The following is a 17,626-nucleotide window of genomic DNA, read 5'->3' as shown; positions in this document are numbered from 1 at the left end:
ATGGAGAGGTCTCCTCGCATGCAACACCACTCCTACTGTCCTTTGTGCATTTTCCCGCTGTTGCTTCAACCAAAATTGGGGGTTTGAAATGGAGGCGGCTATCTGCTGCTAGCAGCAGGGCTGGGAGGGTCAGGTTTCAAGGGTAAGCCCTTTAAAGCTCATAGGCAGGACTGTGCACATTCCTGGGTGAGAAGGTGTAACACCTCTGCCCAGGAAGGGCTTTGTTTTTAAGACCCAGAGGGCAGTGGCTCTCTCCCCAGGGTTCCAGAATCTTATCTGGTGGAGGCAGCCTGGTTGTGACCAGTCAGCAACCATGCCAGGGTAGTTAGCTTTGCAGGGGGCACCTCTAGAGTGGTCCCTGGGTAAATGTTGCAATAAATCCAACACTGGTACCATTTTGGATTTATCATTCTGAGTTGCTTGATACCAAACAACCCAGGGTGCTGCGTGTTCGTCATGTAACTGTGAAACTCGTACTGTCCACTGTCCAGCACATGCATGTAAAATGGCTGCTCTGTTCACTTACTATGTCCCAGGTTTGGTAAGGACACAATAGGGGCATATTGCTCATGCATCTAAACCTAAACATGCAGTACAGTGTACTCTGACTTAAGGCTGACAGACCTGCCAGAGGGGACGCTTACCTTTATTGCATGCAGTGTGTAGAGGACAGGTCACACAGGCTGTATGCCATATCAGTTTTGCATTTTAGGATTGCACCAGGACACTCAGTCTGGAATAGCAGTGCTGGGTGTACTTGGATGCATGGTCCCTGAGGGTGACATAATATGTGCAGCTGCCTTCAGGGACCTCCCCTTAGTACCCGATGCCCTGGATGCCAAAGTACCATGTATTAGGGACTTATAGTGGCAGCTAAAGGTGTTGCCAATTATGACAATATTTTTTATCCATTTTAGGGGAAGCATCCTGGCACTGAGGACCTGGTCATCAGGTACCTAGTGCACTCCAGTCCAAATTGTATTCAGGAACCAGGCAAAAGGTGTGGGGGGGGGGGGGGGAGGACTGTAACAAGGGGCCAGTTTCCCACAACTGCTGGATGTGATGGTATTGGAAACCAAGGGACTCATCCCCTGGACAGACACCACATTAGAATAATGTGAGTTACAGATGGCACTTGGCTGGAACTGGCTTATTTATGTAATGCTTTCATGACCCTGAATTTCCCCCTTTTGTTGTGACTTTCCATCCTCCTGCGCACCTGATATTGCCGGATCATAAATGCAGTTGCAGTATAGCTTTAGGCTGACGTAGAGCCATGAATGTCTAAGCCGTCAAATATAACCAGAAGAAAACACGTTATGAATGACATGATCCGCGATTCTGGAATTTTCAGATTGTATTATAATCTATGTAGCATGGAGGAGAGTCTTGTCTGAGGGCATTCATTGCCAACATAACATGACATGACATGTTTATTTTTTCATTGACTGGCACTGCCATTGCTCAAAGGAAAGGTGGACTGGTAAGCTTAGAGACTGTCAGGCGCCACCACCACACATTCAACAATGAGATGGAGGCTTGCTTTCAACACACAGCACCCTGATGCACACATGCTATTTATAGCAATTGCATATGATGTTAAGTAAGTATCAGAATTAAAGGCTAAGCATCCCTTGTCTTCTGCATGCAGGTCTATGGATGATGTGTACTCGGTGTCTGCTTTGGTCAGGATCAGAATATGAAAGTAAATGTGCTACAAACATGATGTTTGGACATGATAATTAAAATATATATATATTTTTCTTTAACACGGAGTAGCATTGCTTTAAAAGGCTGCCATGCTACAGTCATCTAACCTCAGTAGCCTATCCCACTCTTTGCCTCCACAGGTCTCTCTGACGCACTGGTCAAATAAAGGAGCGTAGCTTCCTTTGGTGCAGCAGGTGCAGAAGCACTGGGGCTCATAGATTTGAGGAGCCTACTGAACCTTGATCATTACTGGATTTCACAGTTCAAACAGCAGCATGGGGACTCACAAACTTCATTGCACTAGGGCATAAGCCACACTGCCCACACCACTAATGTTTTAGACATGCTAATTTGTGTTGCTTGCCTAGCTGTGCTATGCACAAGTCCTGTGTAACGTTTTACTAATTACCCTTTGCCGAATGTGAATTTCTAAAGCACACAATTCTAGTTCTCATGGTTTAGGCAACGCCTCCAATTGTGTTGGCCCTACCCCTTCAACAGGTTTGCCACGCCCTTTTTAGAGACCCAGCAGTTTTTTTCATTCCACTTAAAGTACTGTTAGGTGTCAAAGATAATCCAGTTTGCAATTTGTGTTCAACAATGTATCATTATCGTTTTCATTATTCACATACACCTGCTTACATGCAGTACAGGCAAAACGTGGCAGCGTGTCGATTTGCACTGACACTTTCTCAGGACGAAACTCTTGACAGAAATCATTTTTGATTGCCTTCAAAAGACAGAGGTTACTGCTGGACTTTTATTTCTTTCGTGCGAGTAAAAAGTGGCATGTTCGTAGGGCTAAAACGAAGAGAAAAGAGCGGAAATCTGGTTGGCTAGATTCAGCAATGAATGATATTCCTTTTAAAATCCAAAATCTATAGCTATGGTGGCATGGTTTTAAGTTGGCATCCAAGGGCTAGGGTTCGTATATATGCATCCCTGAGTGAGACCAAGGTTATCAAATGACTCTGTAACACTTGAACACACGTTCCTACACCGTCACGTTCCTTTTACATATTGCTATTATCAGGAGTGTTCATACACTTCGTTCAGCTTAATATGGACAAAACAACTATTTCCAAAAGGCACACGTGTCAAATTGAGAATCTGGACTGGAAAATGGTATACGGGTAACATGGAGTCATTTTAGAGCCATAGTGGCTCTTGTGTACTTAAGGCGAACTCTGTGACCCTGTATCTTCAGAGATCTCACGCAAACTCTGTGTAAAGGACCAACGGTGAACTTGGGGTAAAGTTTGGGCTAAAAAGGTCGACAGCGTGCTGTGTGTTCGGAGTTCATCGTAGGCATTGCCTATCGGGATGGTCTTCCTGTCTGCTCAAAGAAGAGGCTTGGAGCCTTGGGTTAGGGTGAGGGCTCTGCTGTGCTTCCGTTCGGGACTGAAAACTAAGGCTGGGGACCAATAGGTTAACCTAGGGATTCCAGTGTGATTGATGGTCGGGTCTGCGGCTCCTGTATCCAGAACTATCGGGTTTTTAAAGTTCTTAAAACTGATCAGCATATCTGAAGAAATCACATAAAATGATGACACACAATGTTTGAGACCAATGAAATTTGAGAAGTGACATTAGTGGAATGGTAAAAACATGAACGTAAACCAACTTGACACCAAATCCTCTACTGATGTAGTACTATGGCTCAAAAAAGCAAAAAAGTGTTAGGCAGTTTGGGGGGGGGGGTGGGGCGGGGGTCCATAAGAGTTGCTCTTGTCGACTGAACGGGTCAGTAAGAGCAGCCCCTCGCAGAGTGATGGATTACTGATTACTTTACATTGTTCATCACATAGATATGAATTGAGTCACATTTTTTATTAAAGTTTTAACTTCCCTGAGCAGTTGTAACATCTACCCATCTGTCAGTGAGAGTTCATCTTGTCCATTAAATGTGTCTCTCACTCGCAATGAGCAAGACTTAAGTACTCAGTGTATCATAATTGCCAAGCATATCTTAGCTGGAAGGTCTGCTTCTCATTTCACATCAAAAGGAGGCCAATTTCTTGTAGTGATCCACCAAAACATTCGTCCTCTCGAACAGCCGATTCGAAAATGCGCAAAACTTTAAATTGTTGGACCTTTATCACAACATCGTACTTAAGACAACACTGCGGGGTACTCTGATTGGGAACATCAGATCACATGCCCGGTAGTTACGGCTTGGGATAAGCCACTGAGGACTGCAACATTTGGACATATAAATGATGTGTGGCCCATCATTACTCACCCCCCAGTGGGAGACAAGAAGTCCGCATCATCCTCGTCCGTTCCGAACATTGCAGCGATTAGAGGAATCAGGGGCAGCACCAGAATGAAGCCTCTTCCGGAGTCACAAGGCACAAGCTGTCAGCTGACCATGTATCGAGCGTGAACTTCATTGAAGAGAAATAGAAAGCGAAAGAGGACACTTGTGGAAAATCAACAAAGAAAGAGGACTAAGAAGTACTTGACACTGGAGTCTTCCATGGGCTATCAGCATGGCTTTTCAAAAGCCTTCAAAATATCACCCAGTACCCCTGAACAATCATCCTATATTTAGAAAATCGTTCTATTCACGACACAGCTACTTATTCCTTAAAAAAATGTAAAAAGGGCAGTGCGGCACGCAGCCGTGCACTCAGACAGTGGAGCAAGTCTGCCTCAATGGGTCCGTAAAGATTTCATGATCTGGGAAAGCGGTGCACCTTTCCAAAATGGCTGTCAGGTTCGATCCTCAACATAGTGACAGTTTGAACCACTCAAAGACGGATTCCAGAATAATCCCACGACTATAGAACAGTGTGGGCGATCTGCCTCGTCCCAAAATGACCGCTAATATTCGCCTATCCCAAAGAAATCAGAATTCGTTCCCTTTAAAACGGTTTACTCCCACCAAGTACGGACGATCACAGTAAGAATAATTCCACCGATATAAAACAATGTGTAGCACCCGGTCCGGAAAAGATAGGACAGAAACCATAGGATGGATAACACTCGTCTCATCTCGTAGCACAGCGTAGTTAAAATACACTGTGTTATGTCATAAGACAGCACTGGTCACCACAGCAACCATAAAGTTTGCGTTTCAAGCCTCGGTTCAGAAACACCATTCGAATTTGTTCACAGAGAGGCTTGGGGAAAGCGAGGCTTAGTACGCAAGCTTGTTCCGGGAGAACGTGTCGCCCTTGACCGCTTGTGTCCGTGGCTGGTAGGCGTGGCTCTGATTGGTCTTTCTGATGGTGTATGCGACCGGAGGTGGATGCAGGAGATAGCTCTTTTACAGAGAGGAGGAGGAGTTGGTAAGTACCGAAGATGGTGTGGTGGCAAAGTAAAGATACACCGTGCAGATATGAATATTTTGGATGGCTGTCTTTGGGCGATACCGACCAGCCACAAGACATCTTTAGCCAGAGAATCAAGCAGTACCTGGGAAGGAAGACTATACATTGCATATAGAGGAAGTTTTGTTATCTGTTTAAAATCACATTATACAATAAGTGGCACGTTTCTGTTCATTTTTGAAACAACCAATTAAAAAAAAGTAATCACCAAAAGCAGTGCGAATGTTATGTTTCTATTAGTTGATGTAGCAGCTCTGTGGGAAATGCAGATGATCGAACGACTCGTATTCCTGTCTCACAGTTCGAGAAGTTTGGAGGAGCTGGTGCACCATCCAAGCTGCACCATTCACAAGTTCATGTATGAACCCGGCTCATGAGGATTTTCATCAGAACGTATTTTAAGAGCATTCCAGCAGTCTGCTACCGCCTGATGTGTTTCATAGTTGACGTTGCGATAGGCTTGAGAGAGCCCCTAGTAGATCTACCTGCTGCGCCCTACACTAATGACATAGATCTTTAAAGGGTTTAATTTCAGAATGTAGTCATACAGTCAAAATAGATTGATCAGTAGAACGGAGTTCAAAGCTATGTTAAGATACATAAATCAATCAAAGAACACAGTGAAGTTCAGGTCAGCAATATCAAGTCTAAAATAGGAGAGAAATCTGGCATGGATTCACCTTCAAGAGACAATGAGTAAAGGCACTCTCTTCACATGCAAAGTAACACACTTTTATCGAGTTCTGAGCAAAGGATTTCATACATTTACTTCAGTTGTGCATGGTCACAAAACGTTTGGGAGTAAAGCTTAAACTCTCTGTTAGACACAATTTACGTTTTCATATGTGCGAAGCATTATATTTCAGAACAGGCATTGGCGTAGCCTATAGGTTTATCCTTTGGGACTTTATAAGAGGTTAGCCATGCAGCAGACTATTGCTTATGTGGGCAACATGAAGAGCCGTTATCTCCAGCACGCGAAGCACTTCTGTCTAGCCTGCAGTAAAGTGGACCACCTCTGCTGCATGCTGTCTCTTAGAAAGTGACACTCTGACAACACATACTGTGTGTAGCATGGACGACTCCGTTCACTTTTCAATTGTTTGATTTCGCCTTTCATGTCTCTGATGATGATAACTGGATTATGGAATTGAAACCCATGTTTTTAAACTTCTGTCTGGCAAGGCATGGGAGAAAGGTATATCTTAAAGTACGTTCATTAAGTATTCAAGCCAGTGTGGTTTGCGGCACAATGTGACACAGACAGGCAGATGCAGGATGGTGGGGCTTTCCGACTTCTAGCATACGTGAGGTTTTTTTCAAGTCACTGCTTATGGCACAGAACAAGGGAAAAGAGGAACTAAAATAACCATTAATTGCCGCTTACCGTGAATGGATTATGTAAATTAATTCCTAAGCGCTGTACGTGCAGCTTCACAACACATAGCGTGTCTTCCAGTCTGAGCTGCTTATGTCAATGTGCAGGTTACAAAGCAGAGCCAGGACTGTGTATTAACTTTTCTAGAACACTGAAAATGTGATAAAAACAGTGCAGTGTGAGCAGAGTATTTTATCCTTTAATCAACGCGATGGTGAGGGGCTGGGCACTCATGGAGAAGAGTGGGGAAGGGTGTGTGCTAAGAACAGTCAGTGCCGGAGTGGGTAACAGCCAGGGAAGGGGGTGAAGGTGAAAGAGAGCAACAAAGGATCTTGGAGAGTGGAGGTGGGGAGTTAAATAAAGAAAAAGCCAGACAGGGAGAAGTGGAAGACAAATCAGAGCTGGAGCAACACAGAAGGCAAGTAGGCAACGCAGTGTTTCTGGATGGGGAAGCTACCGAGGAGTAAGAAGGGTCACTCACCACCTGAGTTTGGGAGCAGCAGAAAGTGATGAGGAGAACAACAAAAGAGTGTGGAGGCAGAGGCTTTAAACAAGCGGTCATTTGCAGTAAATATTAAAGGCGCGCATCCTCCTGAAGCTTCCGCCATGCTTAACAAGGGGAGTGGGAGGGACCGCAGTGCTTAATGCGCTCCGTGGAAACTTGGCAGAACAGTAAAGAAAAGATCATTTTAAAAAAACTAACAGCGACGTGGGGGTAAAATAAAAAAATACACTTATCACAAAAGTGTGGAGTCGGAAGCTTCTGAGCAGCACTTACGGGCTTCTGCCTTGTTACCGATTCACCACTTATTCATAGAAGAGTGCCATGAGTAATATCGCTGCTGGGCGCCAACACATAGTGCTTTGTGACAGAAGAAATTTTGAGTGCCTGCCGTGGTGATTCTTTAATGGCTACTTAGTGCTGTCGTTGAAGTGCGCGAGTGTACCTGCATGAGGAACGGCTTAAGGAGAGGAGGAGGCACATGAAGTGAATATGCCCACTTACTGCTGCTGCCTGAAGTGCACAATCATATCTGCAAATTTAATGGCTTACGGAGAGCAGCAGGGGGAGGCACAAGAATCCTTGTAGGCAGTTCTTCGTTATAGCCTCTCTAGTGCCGACTGAGCTGGTCCCACCACCGGACCCCCGGCATGCTTGAGGAAAACAAATGAGTGTTGCACGCTGTTCTAAAGCAGAAGGGTTTCCTACTGGCAAAATTCCATAATCTAAGCGGGCGGCTGTGAAGCAGACACTATGTTAATGAAACAAAGGTGCACTGCCTCCTGAAGTGGCCTGCATGCTGACGTAGGGCTGAATGTGGCATGGTTGAGGAAAAGAAAATGACAATGAGTATGACATACTGTTCAAAATCGAAAGGGTTTTCTGTTGGGAAAAATTCCACAATGTAAGTGTGACGGCTTTGAAGTGGGTGCCATGTTGATAAAACAAAGGTGTGTGGCCAGTATGCTGACGTAATAATTACCAGAGCCCTGCACGGCTGTAGACTGAAATAGAGCTTGGAGTGGCTGCAAGTGCGCAATGGTGAAAACTGAAGCGCAGCGGTGAAGCGGGTGCCATGCTGATAAGCTGCAATAAAATACAGTCAAAAGCTAGCACCCACAATGTAACCCCAGCAGGAAAGGAAAAAAAATAGACCTTCAAACTAACAGATAAACAAGCAAAGCGTAAGGATATAGTATGTGGCTGGTGCTCCGGGTTGACCATTAACAAGCAAGGATTTTTAAAGGACACTGAAATAGACAAATAAAAAGCAATGGGTGGACTTGAAGACCACAAAGTACATACAACAGGTCGTAAAGCGTCAGCGCAAGTACTCTGTAGGCTTGACTTAAAAAGTGCTTCATCAATGTCTAGAGAAAATGTAAATAATAAATTATATTCCAGCATTTATTTAGTGCTCTATACCCTGTTGTGAGGCGCCAAAGGGCATCTTTATATGAGTTGGTTGGCAGTGTGTGGTTTTTGTTGTGATTCTATATGGAAAGTGTTTTGGTGTTGTGTGAGTGACTACAGAGATGCTCTCTTCTTGTGGCGCAGGTCCTACTAGTCTGATAAAGATGGAGCCATGAAAGCACAAAATATAATTGTAGTTAGGTGCTGATTATAATTTATTCTGTACGCCCCATCTTATGTTTCTTGGTTTCACTAAAGCTAGATGTAGGGGAAAGTAGAAGTGATTACCTCGAAGATCTTTTGTAGGTATTTCATGTGGATTAAAATTGACTGCTACATAACATCAATATTGCCAGAGAGGCATCAGGGTGCTTGTATGTGTGTCCAGCGAATAAAGGATGGAAATTAGGGAAGGCTTGGTAATCTATGTGGCATAATGCACAAGGCAGAGATGCTGTCAAATATTTTAAATGATGCCAAATGGGTAAGAATGGAAGTTAATCCCATAAACAGGAGTCGTGCACTTTTTAAAAATGCAGTAAATGTTGCTTACTGCTGGTCAAATATACCTCATTAGTTAAGAAGGAAGTGGAAGGGCAATCAAGATTGGCAACTTGAGCAGAAATTAGACTGTTGTTAAAAGATTGAGATTCCACCTCCTGTTGCTAGGCTTAATGGAGACCCTTACATGCGCCCAAAAGGTCCTAAAGATCGGCAATCGCTAGTGAGTGTTATCGCTCAGACCCTAGCCATCCTGGCACAGTGTGAGAGACAAAGCACTTAGTAGATTGCTGCTCTGAAAGAACAAGAACAAATCAGCCTGCCACGTGTAACCCTTTGGTCCTCCCCCATCTATGTAAGCACAATACCTTTCTTAGATGCCAGAGACCCTTGTTGTTTCTTGTGTACATGAGTAGGCATCCTCCTGCCCATTTATAATTTTCTCCCAGACAATTTCCTCTTTCATTATTAGTAGGTAATGACATTTCCGGGTAAAAAAAAAAGAGGCAGAGTGATAAAAAGAGACTTGCTCTGCTTCAGTTGTTTTGGTTAGGACAGCAGCATGGCACACCTTTGGTGTTTCTCAGTTTGCTCAGTCTTAGCAAATAACTTCTCTGACTTGTCAGCCTTGTGAAAGACAGCTATTATAGATATCTCAGCCACTTTACATTAATTGCAATCTGCACTCTCATCCCTCTTCATAGAAATTGTAAAGACTGGTTCCTCACAGTGTCCATTCTTGTAGTGTTTTTAATGTCTGTTTGACCATTAAGGTTTCTGAGCCCTTTTTATTACAAGTGTATTGTAAGAATATTGTGTTCTCAATTTTTAGTATGACAGACTAGGATTGTGCACCTTGTTCATGAGTAAAATCCCTTCTTTCTAATGCCAATTACTATCACTTGGATAGGTGGAAATAAAGAGAGCTGCTTTGGCGCAATCAGGCCCTTCTACAAGAAATACCATAATATGTCATGTTATGCATTTTTCACCTAATACCAAGCCTTTTGGTACGTTTTGGTCGAATATGTATTTGTGGTTTGGGGCTTGACTATGGCATATATTTATGGGTGATTAACATTGCCCAAATGAGTGAGTGTGGTGTTATGTAGCATGTTGGATTATTTCTGCAGTTGCGTGCTATGAGGGGGTGAGATATTTAACCTACTGGACAAACTTTTATAGACTTAGAGTTGTGTTTCTGGAGAGCATAGCAGTGGGAGTCGAGGTTTTGTACCCCCCCATAAATAGCTCTGTTTTAGTAGTGCAATGTAGTCATCCCACATGGGGCTTGTCAGACCTTTCACCAAGGGGGCTGATCGCTCTTTTCCTAGCTGTTTACGGAGTCGGGTGAGGGTGGTCGAGGTGGGTGTATGTGGCAGTCTCTACAGGTGTAAATAGTGGAGTTGAGCTTTTCTAGTAAGGTCTCCTTAGTAGGTGGCCTGTTTTATTCCTGAAGTAATAGATTAACTATCTTGCTTAGCTCAACTGCAGCTGTTCATTTTTGCTGTTCTTGTTCGGGGCAGTTTTATATTAGGTGTTCTACCTTGTCCTGTGTCCCAAGCCCACTTGTCTTCATGTTATTGTAGGAAGTTGTTTTTCCTCTAGCATGGTTACCCCCATTTTTGGCTTGTTTGTCAGTGTGTTTTACTCTCTCACTGGGATTCTGCTAGGCAGGACCCCAGTGCTCACAGTTTGAGGCCTTTATGTCAGTATGTTTTACTGTTTTGTCAGTATGCTTGACTGCGTCACTGGAGTCCTGCTAACCAGAACTCCAGTGCTTATGCTCTCTCTGATTCCAAATTTGTACTTAGATACTGGTAACCCAGTATTCCACTCCACATTGGCATACTGGACCCCCCTTATTAATCACTAGTATGTGGTTCCTAGGTATCCAAGGCATTGGGGTTCCGGGAGATCGTATGGGCTGCAGCATTTATTTTGCCATCCATGAGGAGCTCATACAATTACTTCTTCAGGACTGCCATTGAAGCCTGAGTGAAATAGTGTAAGCACTATTTCACAGCCATTTTCACTGTACCAGGTAACTTATAAGTCACCTATATGTCTAACCTTTAGTTCCTGAAGGCTAGGTGCAAAGTTACTATGTGTGAGGGCACCCCTGCACTAGCAGAGGTGCCCCCACGTTGTCAAGGACCAATTTCCCGGATTTCGTGAGTGTGGGGACACCATTATAAGTGTGCACTACATATAGGTCAACACCTATATGTAGCTTCACAAACAAATCCGAATATGGCCATGTAAGGTGCCTAAGATTGAGAAACTGTACCCCCAATCCGATTCTGGTATTGGGGGGCCAATTCGATGTACCCTGGGGGCTCCACCATGGACCTCCAGTACTGCCAAACCAGCTCTCTGAGGTTTTCACAGCAGCCACAGCTGATGCCACCTCACAGACAGTCTTCTGCCCTCCTGGGGCTTGGGCAGCCCAATCCCAGGAAGGCAGAACAATGCATTTCCTTTGGGACAGGGGTGTTACACCCTCTTCCTTTGGAAATAGGTGCTACAGGCATAGGAGGGGTACCTTCCCAGAGGCTCTGGAAATGCCTTGAAGGGCACAAACGGTGCCTTCCTTGCATAAGCCAGTCTACACCGGTTCAGGGACCCCCAGTCCCTTCTCTGGCGCGAAACTGGACAAAGGAAAGGGGAGTGACCACTCCCCTGTCCATCACCACCCCAGGGGTGGTGCCCACAGCTCCTCCAGAGTGTCCCTCGGTTTTGCCATCTTGTTTTCAGGATGGTCAGGGAACTCTGGGAGCATCTGAGTGGCCAGTGCCAGCAGGTGACATCAGAGACCCCTCCTGATAGGTGCTTACCTGGTTAGGTGACCAATCCCCCTCTCAGGGCTATTTAGGGTCTCTCCTCTGGGTGTTTCCTCAGGTTCGGCTTTGCAAGATTCCAGTAGGACTCCTCTGCAACCTCTGCTTCACCTTCTATCGCCAGATCAACCTCAGAACTGCTCCAGGAACTCTATAACTGCAACAGAGTATCCAAGAAGGCTTCTGCAACTCTGTAACTTCAGCTCCTGCCAGCAACTGCAACAGTTTCCAGGTTGTGCACACTCTTGAGGACTACCTGTCTTCATCCTGCACCAGAAGGACTGAAGGAATCTCCAGTGGAGTGACGGAGTCCCTTCCCTGCTTCAGCAGGCACCTCTTTACAGTGACAACTGGTACTCTGGGACTCCTCTCCTGGCAACGAGCATGATCCCTGGAACACAGGTGGTTGGCTGAAGTGATCTCAACTGTCCAAAGGTCCAGCTGTCCAAATTTGGTGGAGGTAAGGGCTTGCCTTCCCGAGCCAGACAGTACCCCTGTGCACCACATGTTTTGCAGCTCCTAGGGTTTCTGTGCGCTTCTCCAAGAAATCCTTCATCCACAGCGTAGCCCACGTCTCCAGCACTCTATCCTGCGACGCTCAGCTCCCTGAGTTGTTCTCCGGCGGCGTGGGATCCCTTTGTGTAGTGCTACGACGACCACGTTTTGCAACTCCTTTGTCCCCATGTCCTGGGACTGCTGTGGGAGCTGCCTGCTTTTCTGCGGGCTTTCTGAAGTGCTGAGAGCCCCCTCTGTCTCCTCAGTCCGAGTTGAGACCCCCAGGTCTCTCCCGGGCCCAGGTAGCGCCTTTTCCCGCCAACCGTGACATTTGCGTGAGCCAAGGCTTCTTGGCGGAATCCAATGAAGAAAACCAGCCTGCATCCAATGACTTGACGTGGGACATCTCTTGCACCAATCAGGAACCTGCAGCTGTCTTCTTTGGTGCATTTCTGACTTTTTCTTCCAACCAGAGAATCCACTTTTGCACCTTCATCAAGATTAGCAGGGGCTCCTGTTCTTTCTGGACTCTTCATCTGTTCTTGGACTTGGTCTCCTCTCTCCACAGGTCTTCAGGTCCAGGAATCCATCATTGGTGACTTGCAGTCTTGCTTGGTTTTTGCATAATCATTTTCCATGACTCCTAGTGTGTTCTGAGTAAACATGCTGTATTGTACTCCTGTTTTCCTGGGCTCTGGGGTGGGGTACTTTACTTATCTTTGGTGCTTTCTTACACTCCCAGCGCCCCTCTACACACTACTCTTACCTAGGTGGGGAACCGACTTTCGCATTCCATTATTTTAGTATATGGTTTGTGTTGCCCCAGGCCCGTTCTAGCCTATAGTGATTTTCACTATTTGCACTATTCTGTGATTGTGTACTTACCTTTGGTTACTAGTGTATACTTTACGTGTTTTACTTACCTCCTAAGGGAGTACAGCCTCTAGGATATTTCTGACCTTGTGCCACTAAAAGAAAGTACCTTTCTTTTTGGTAACACTGAGTATTGTCTTGTGTGTAAGTACTGTGTGACTACAGTAGTACTGCAAGAGCACTGCATGTCTCCTAGTTCCGCCTTGGCTGCTCTGCCTACAGCTACCTCTAGACAGCCTGGCTTCTAGACACTGCCTTCATTTTACTAATAAGGGATAACTGGACCCGGTATTAGGTGTAAGTACCTTAGATACCCTCTACAAACCAGGCCAGCCTCCTACAGTTATCATGTCTCCTCTGTGGTCCTTCAGGTACTCTTTAGTCCATTGCAATGCTGTGTGGGATTCTTATATTCGTTGTTCCTCTGGAATTTTTCTAAATGTTTCCTCTTATCTGTTTCTTAAACTGATCAGAATTGTGGACTGTCAGTTTGTAAGGTAGAGAAAGGCAAGGGGTGGTGGGTGAAAAGGGTGGATGTGATAGATATTTGATTAAAGCTGAGTAAATTGATTAATCAGTGCTGGAGTCAAGGATGCAGGTGAATAGGGCAGGCAAAAGGGTGGTGCGACAACATCGAAAGAGGATGAGAGAGCGGATGGCGTGGTGATATGAAGAGGGTAGACAGGCATAAGAGGGAGAAGTGATGGGTGTAGGAAAGTATCATCTTGCCTGGCATGTTACCCCCATATTTCACTGTATATATGTTGTTTTAGTCTATGTGTCACTGGAACCCTACCAGGCAGGGCCCCAGTGCTCATAAGTATGTGCCCTGTATGTGTTCTCTGTGTGATGCCTAACTGTCTCACTGAGGCTCTGCAAACCAGAACCTCAGTGGTTATGCCCTCTCTGCTTTCCAAATTTGTCACTTACAGGCTAGTGACTAAATTTACCAATTCACATTGGCATACTGGTACACCCATATACTTCCCTAGTATATGGTACTGAGGTACCCAGGGTATTGGGGTTCCAGGAGATCCCTATGGGCTGCAGCATTTCTTTTGTCACCCATAGGGAGCTCTGACAATTCTTACACAGGCCTGCCAGTGCAGCCTGAGTGAAATAACGTCCACGTTATTTCACAGCCATTTACCACTGCACTTAAGTAACTTATAAGTCACCTATATGTCTAACCTTCACCTGGTGAAGGTTGGGTGCAAATTTACTTAGTGTGTGGGCACCCTGGCACTAGCCAAGGTGCCCCCACATCGTTCAGGGCAAATTCCCCGGACCTTGTGAGTGCGGGGACACCATTACACACGCGCACTATACATAGATCACTACCTATGTATAGTGTCACAATGGTAACTCCGAACATTGCCATGTAACGTCTAAGATCATGGAATTGTCACCCCAATGCCATTCTGGCATTGGGGAGACAATTCCATGATCCCCCGGGTCTCTAGCACAGAACCCGGGTACTGCCAAACTGCCTTTCCGGGGTCTCCACTGCAGCTGCTGCTGCTGCCAACCCCTCAGACAGGTTTCTGCCCTCCTGGGGTCCAGGCAGCCCTGGCCCAGGAAGGCAGAACAAAGGATTTCCTCTGAGAGAGTAACACCCTCTCCCTTTGGAAATAGGTGTGAAGGCTGGGGAGGAGTGGCCTCCCCCAGCCTCTGGAAATGCTTTGATGGGCACAGATGGTGCCCATCTCTGCATAAGCCAGTCTACACCGGTTCAGGGATCCCCCAGCCCTGCTCTGGCATGAAACTGGTCAAAGGAAAGGGGAGTGACCACTCCCCTGACCTGCACCTCCCAGGGGAGGTGCCCAGAGCTCCTCCAGTGTGTCCCAGACCTCTGCCATCTTGGATTTAGAGGTGCTGGGGACACACTGGACTGCTCTGAGTTGCCAGTGCCAGCAGGTGACGTCAGAGACTCCTTCTGATAGGCTCTTACCTGTCTTGGTAGCCAATCCTCCTTTGTTGGTAGCCAAACCTCCTTTTCTGGCTATTTAGGGTCTCTGCTTTGGGGAATTCTTTAGATAACGAATGCAAGAGCTCACCAGAGTTCCTCTGCATCTCCCTCGGCTGACTGCTCAGGACGCCTACAAAACCGCAACAAAGTAGCCAGACGACTACTAGCAACCTTGTATCGCCTCATCCTGCTGGCTTTCTCGACTGTTTCCAGGTGGTGCATGCTCTGGGGGTAGCCTGCCTCCTCCCTGCACCAGGAGCTCTGATGAAATCTCCCGTGGGTCGACGGAATCTTCCCCCTGCTAACGCAGGCACCAAAAGACTGCATCACTGGTCCTCTGGGTCCCCTCTCAGCCTGACGAGCGTGGTCCCTGGAACTCAGCAACTCCGTCCAAGTGACTCCCACAGTCCAGTGACTCTTCAGTCCAAGTTTGGTGGAGGTAAGTCCTTGCCTCCCCACGCTAGACTGCATTGCTGGGTACCGCGTGATTTGCAGCTGCTCCGGCTCCTGTGCACTCTTCCAGGATTTCCTTTTTCCTTCGTGACTGCCAAGCCTGGGTCCCCGACACTCTATCCTGCAGTGCACAACCTTCTGAGTTGTCCTCTGGCGTCGTGGGACTCCCTTTTGTGACTTTGCGTGGACTCCGGTTCACTTTCCTTCCAAGTGCCTGTTCAGGTACTTCTGCGGGTGCTGCCTGCTTCTGTGATGGCTCCCTGAGTTGCTGGGCGCCCCGTCTGTCTCCTCCTCCAAGTGGCAAAATCCTGGTCCCTCCTGGGCCACAGCAGCACCCAAAAACCTCTACCGCGACCCTTGCAGCTAGCAAGGGTTGTTTGCGGTCTTTCTGCGTGGGAACACCTCTGCAAGCTTCATCGCGATGTGGGACATCCGTCTTCTAAAGGGGAAGTCCCTAGCTCTCTTCTTTCTTGCAGAACTCCAAGCTTCCTCCATCCGGTGGCAGCTTCCTTGCAACCACAGCTGGCATTTCCTGGGCTCCTGCCCACTCTCGACACTGTCGCGACTATTCGACTTGGTCCTTTTGTCTTACAGGTACTCAGGTCCGGAAATCCACTGTTATTGCATTGCTGGTGTTTGTTCTTCCTGCAGAATCCCCCTATCATGACTTCTGTGCTCTCTGGGGGTAGTAGGTGCACTTCACACCTACCTTTCAGGGTCTTGGGGTGGGCTATTTTTCTAACCCTCACTGTTTTCTTACAGTCCCAGCGACCTCCTACAAGCTCACATAGGTTTGGGGTCCATTCGTGGTTCGCATTTCACTTTTGGAGTATATGGTTTGTGTTGCCCCTATACCTATGTGTTCCTATTGCAATCTATTGTGATTCTACACTTTTTGCATTACTTTTCTTGCTATTACTTACCTAAGTTTGGTTTGTGTACATATATCTTGTAGATATAAATTATCCTCATACTGAGGGTACTCACTGAGATACATTTGGCATATTGTCATAAAAATAAAGTTCCTTTATTTTTAGTACTTCTGTGTATTGTGTTTTCTTATGATATTGTGCATATCACAACAGTGGTATAGTAGGAGCTTTCCATGTCTCCTAGTTCAGCCTAAGCTGCTTTGCCATAGCTACCTTCTATCAGCCTAAGCTGCTAGAAACACCTATTCTACACTAATAAGGGATAACTGGTCCTGGCACAAGGTGTAAGTACCTCTAGTACCCACTACAAGCCAGGCCAGCCTCCTACAATGGGCCAGAGGAAATAATGAGGGCAGGCAAAGAGACTAGTATGAAGGATGATAAGATTACCAGATGGGGTTGATGTTGTGAAGTGAGAGGTTGTGTTGGGAGCAGGGAGACAGGGGTATCGCATGGTGTATCACCCACAGCTCCTGCCACTACTGTTGAATGCCAGAGCCAGCATTACCTTCTACCTATTACACTCAAACAAGTGTGCCATTCTGGACTGTTTCAGGTCAACTCAAATTATAGGGCTGGCTAGGACGTCCAAGCGTTGTTATGTTTGTTTTTAGTAAACATTTAACAGTTAATCTTTGCACTTATGTTTTATTCTAAAAATGTTGACACACGCTGCCATCTTGTGGTAGATTCTAAACAATATATACCTATGTTTTGAAATAAATGCTGATGCCGAGCACTGTAAAAAACTGGCATAAAGTAAGCATGGGTGGGTTACTGACAGTGTTGTGGGTGAGTGCGTATCTTGGAGGGAAAGGTATGGATGAGGTCAGAGGCAGTGAGGGGTGTGTGTTTAAGGAGTGTTTGAGGTGAGTAAGTGGGTGGACAGGTTGTGTGGAGAATATATGAGAAGGAAAGGAAGGATGGTAAGTGTGAAACTGTCTTTTTGCATGTTCTCCCCCCACATTGTGGGACTGACGCTGCTGTTTTTTTTTTTTACTCTGAGAGTGCACTAAGGCCTGCTAACCAGACCTCGGTGCCAGTGTTCTGACCCTATTAAAACTGCATGCCGAATTGGATGCACCCAATTGGCAAGGACTGACCTACGTCTAGGTCCCCACTATATGGTACCCAGGATACCCAGGGCATGTAAGGCAGAGTGTCTACTCAGACCTTCAGCACTGTTTGTTCCTCCCTGTGTGTGACAAAGTATAAAATAATTCTC

General features: G+C 46.1%; 2 protein-coding genes across 3 annotated transcripts in view; one reads left to right on the top strand and one right to left on the bottom strand.

Moving 5' to 3' along the window:
* FKBP15 (FKBP prolyl isomerase family member 15) overlaps positions 1-4,402 on the bottom strand; it is a 353,417-nt gene extending 349,015 nt beyond the window's left edge. Inside the window, exon 1 of one of the 2 annotated variants that reach the window (XM_069241370.1) lies at positions 3,953-4,402. In XM_069241370.1, the coding sequence (XP_069097471.1) occupies positions 3,953-4,002 (50 nt within the window). In that variant the 5' untranslated portion in view covers positions 4,003-4,402. The remainder of the gene's footprint in view (positions 1-3,952) is intronic. The other variant, XM_069241371.1, reaches the window with a different exon arrangement.
* Positions 4,403-4,870: 468 nt separating this feature from the next.
* Positions 4,871-17,626, top strand: part of SLC31A1 (solute carrier family 31 member 1) — a 204,751-nt gene continuing 191,995 nt past the window's right edge. The window contains exon 1 of the mRNA XM_069241368.1: positions 4,871-5,003. The gene's annotated coding sequence lies outside the window, so the exon portion shown is untranslated. The remainder of the gene's footprint in view (positions 5,004-17,626) is intronic.

This window comes from Pleurodeles waltl, chromosome 6 (genome assembly GCF_031143425.1).
Source record: "Pleurodeles waltl isolate 20211129_DDA chromosome 6, aPleWal1.hap1.20221129, whole genome shotgun sequence".
Taxonomy (NCBI): Eukaryota; Metazoa; Chordata; class Amphibia; order Caudata; family Salamandridae; genus Pleurodeles; species Pleurodeles waltl.
This window is presented reverse-complemented; position numbering and strand designations above follow the sequence as displayed.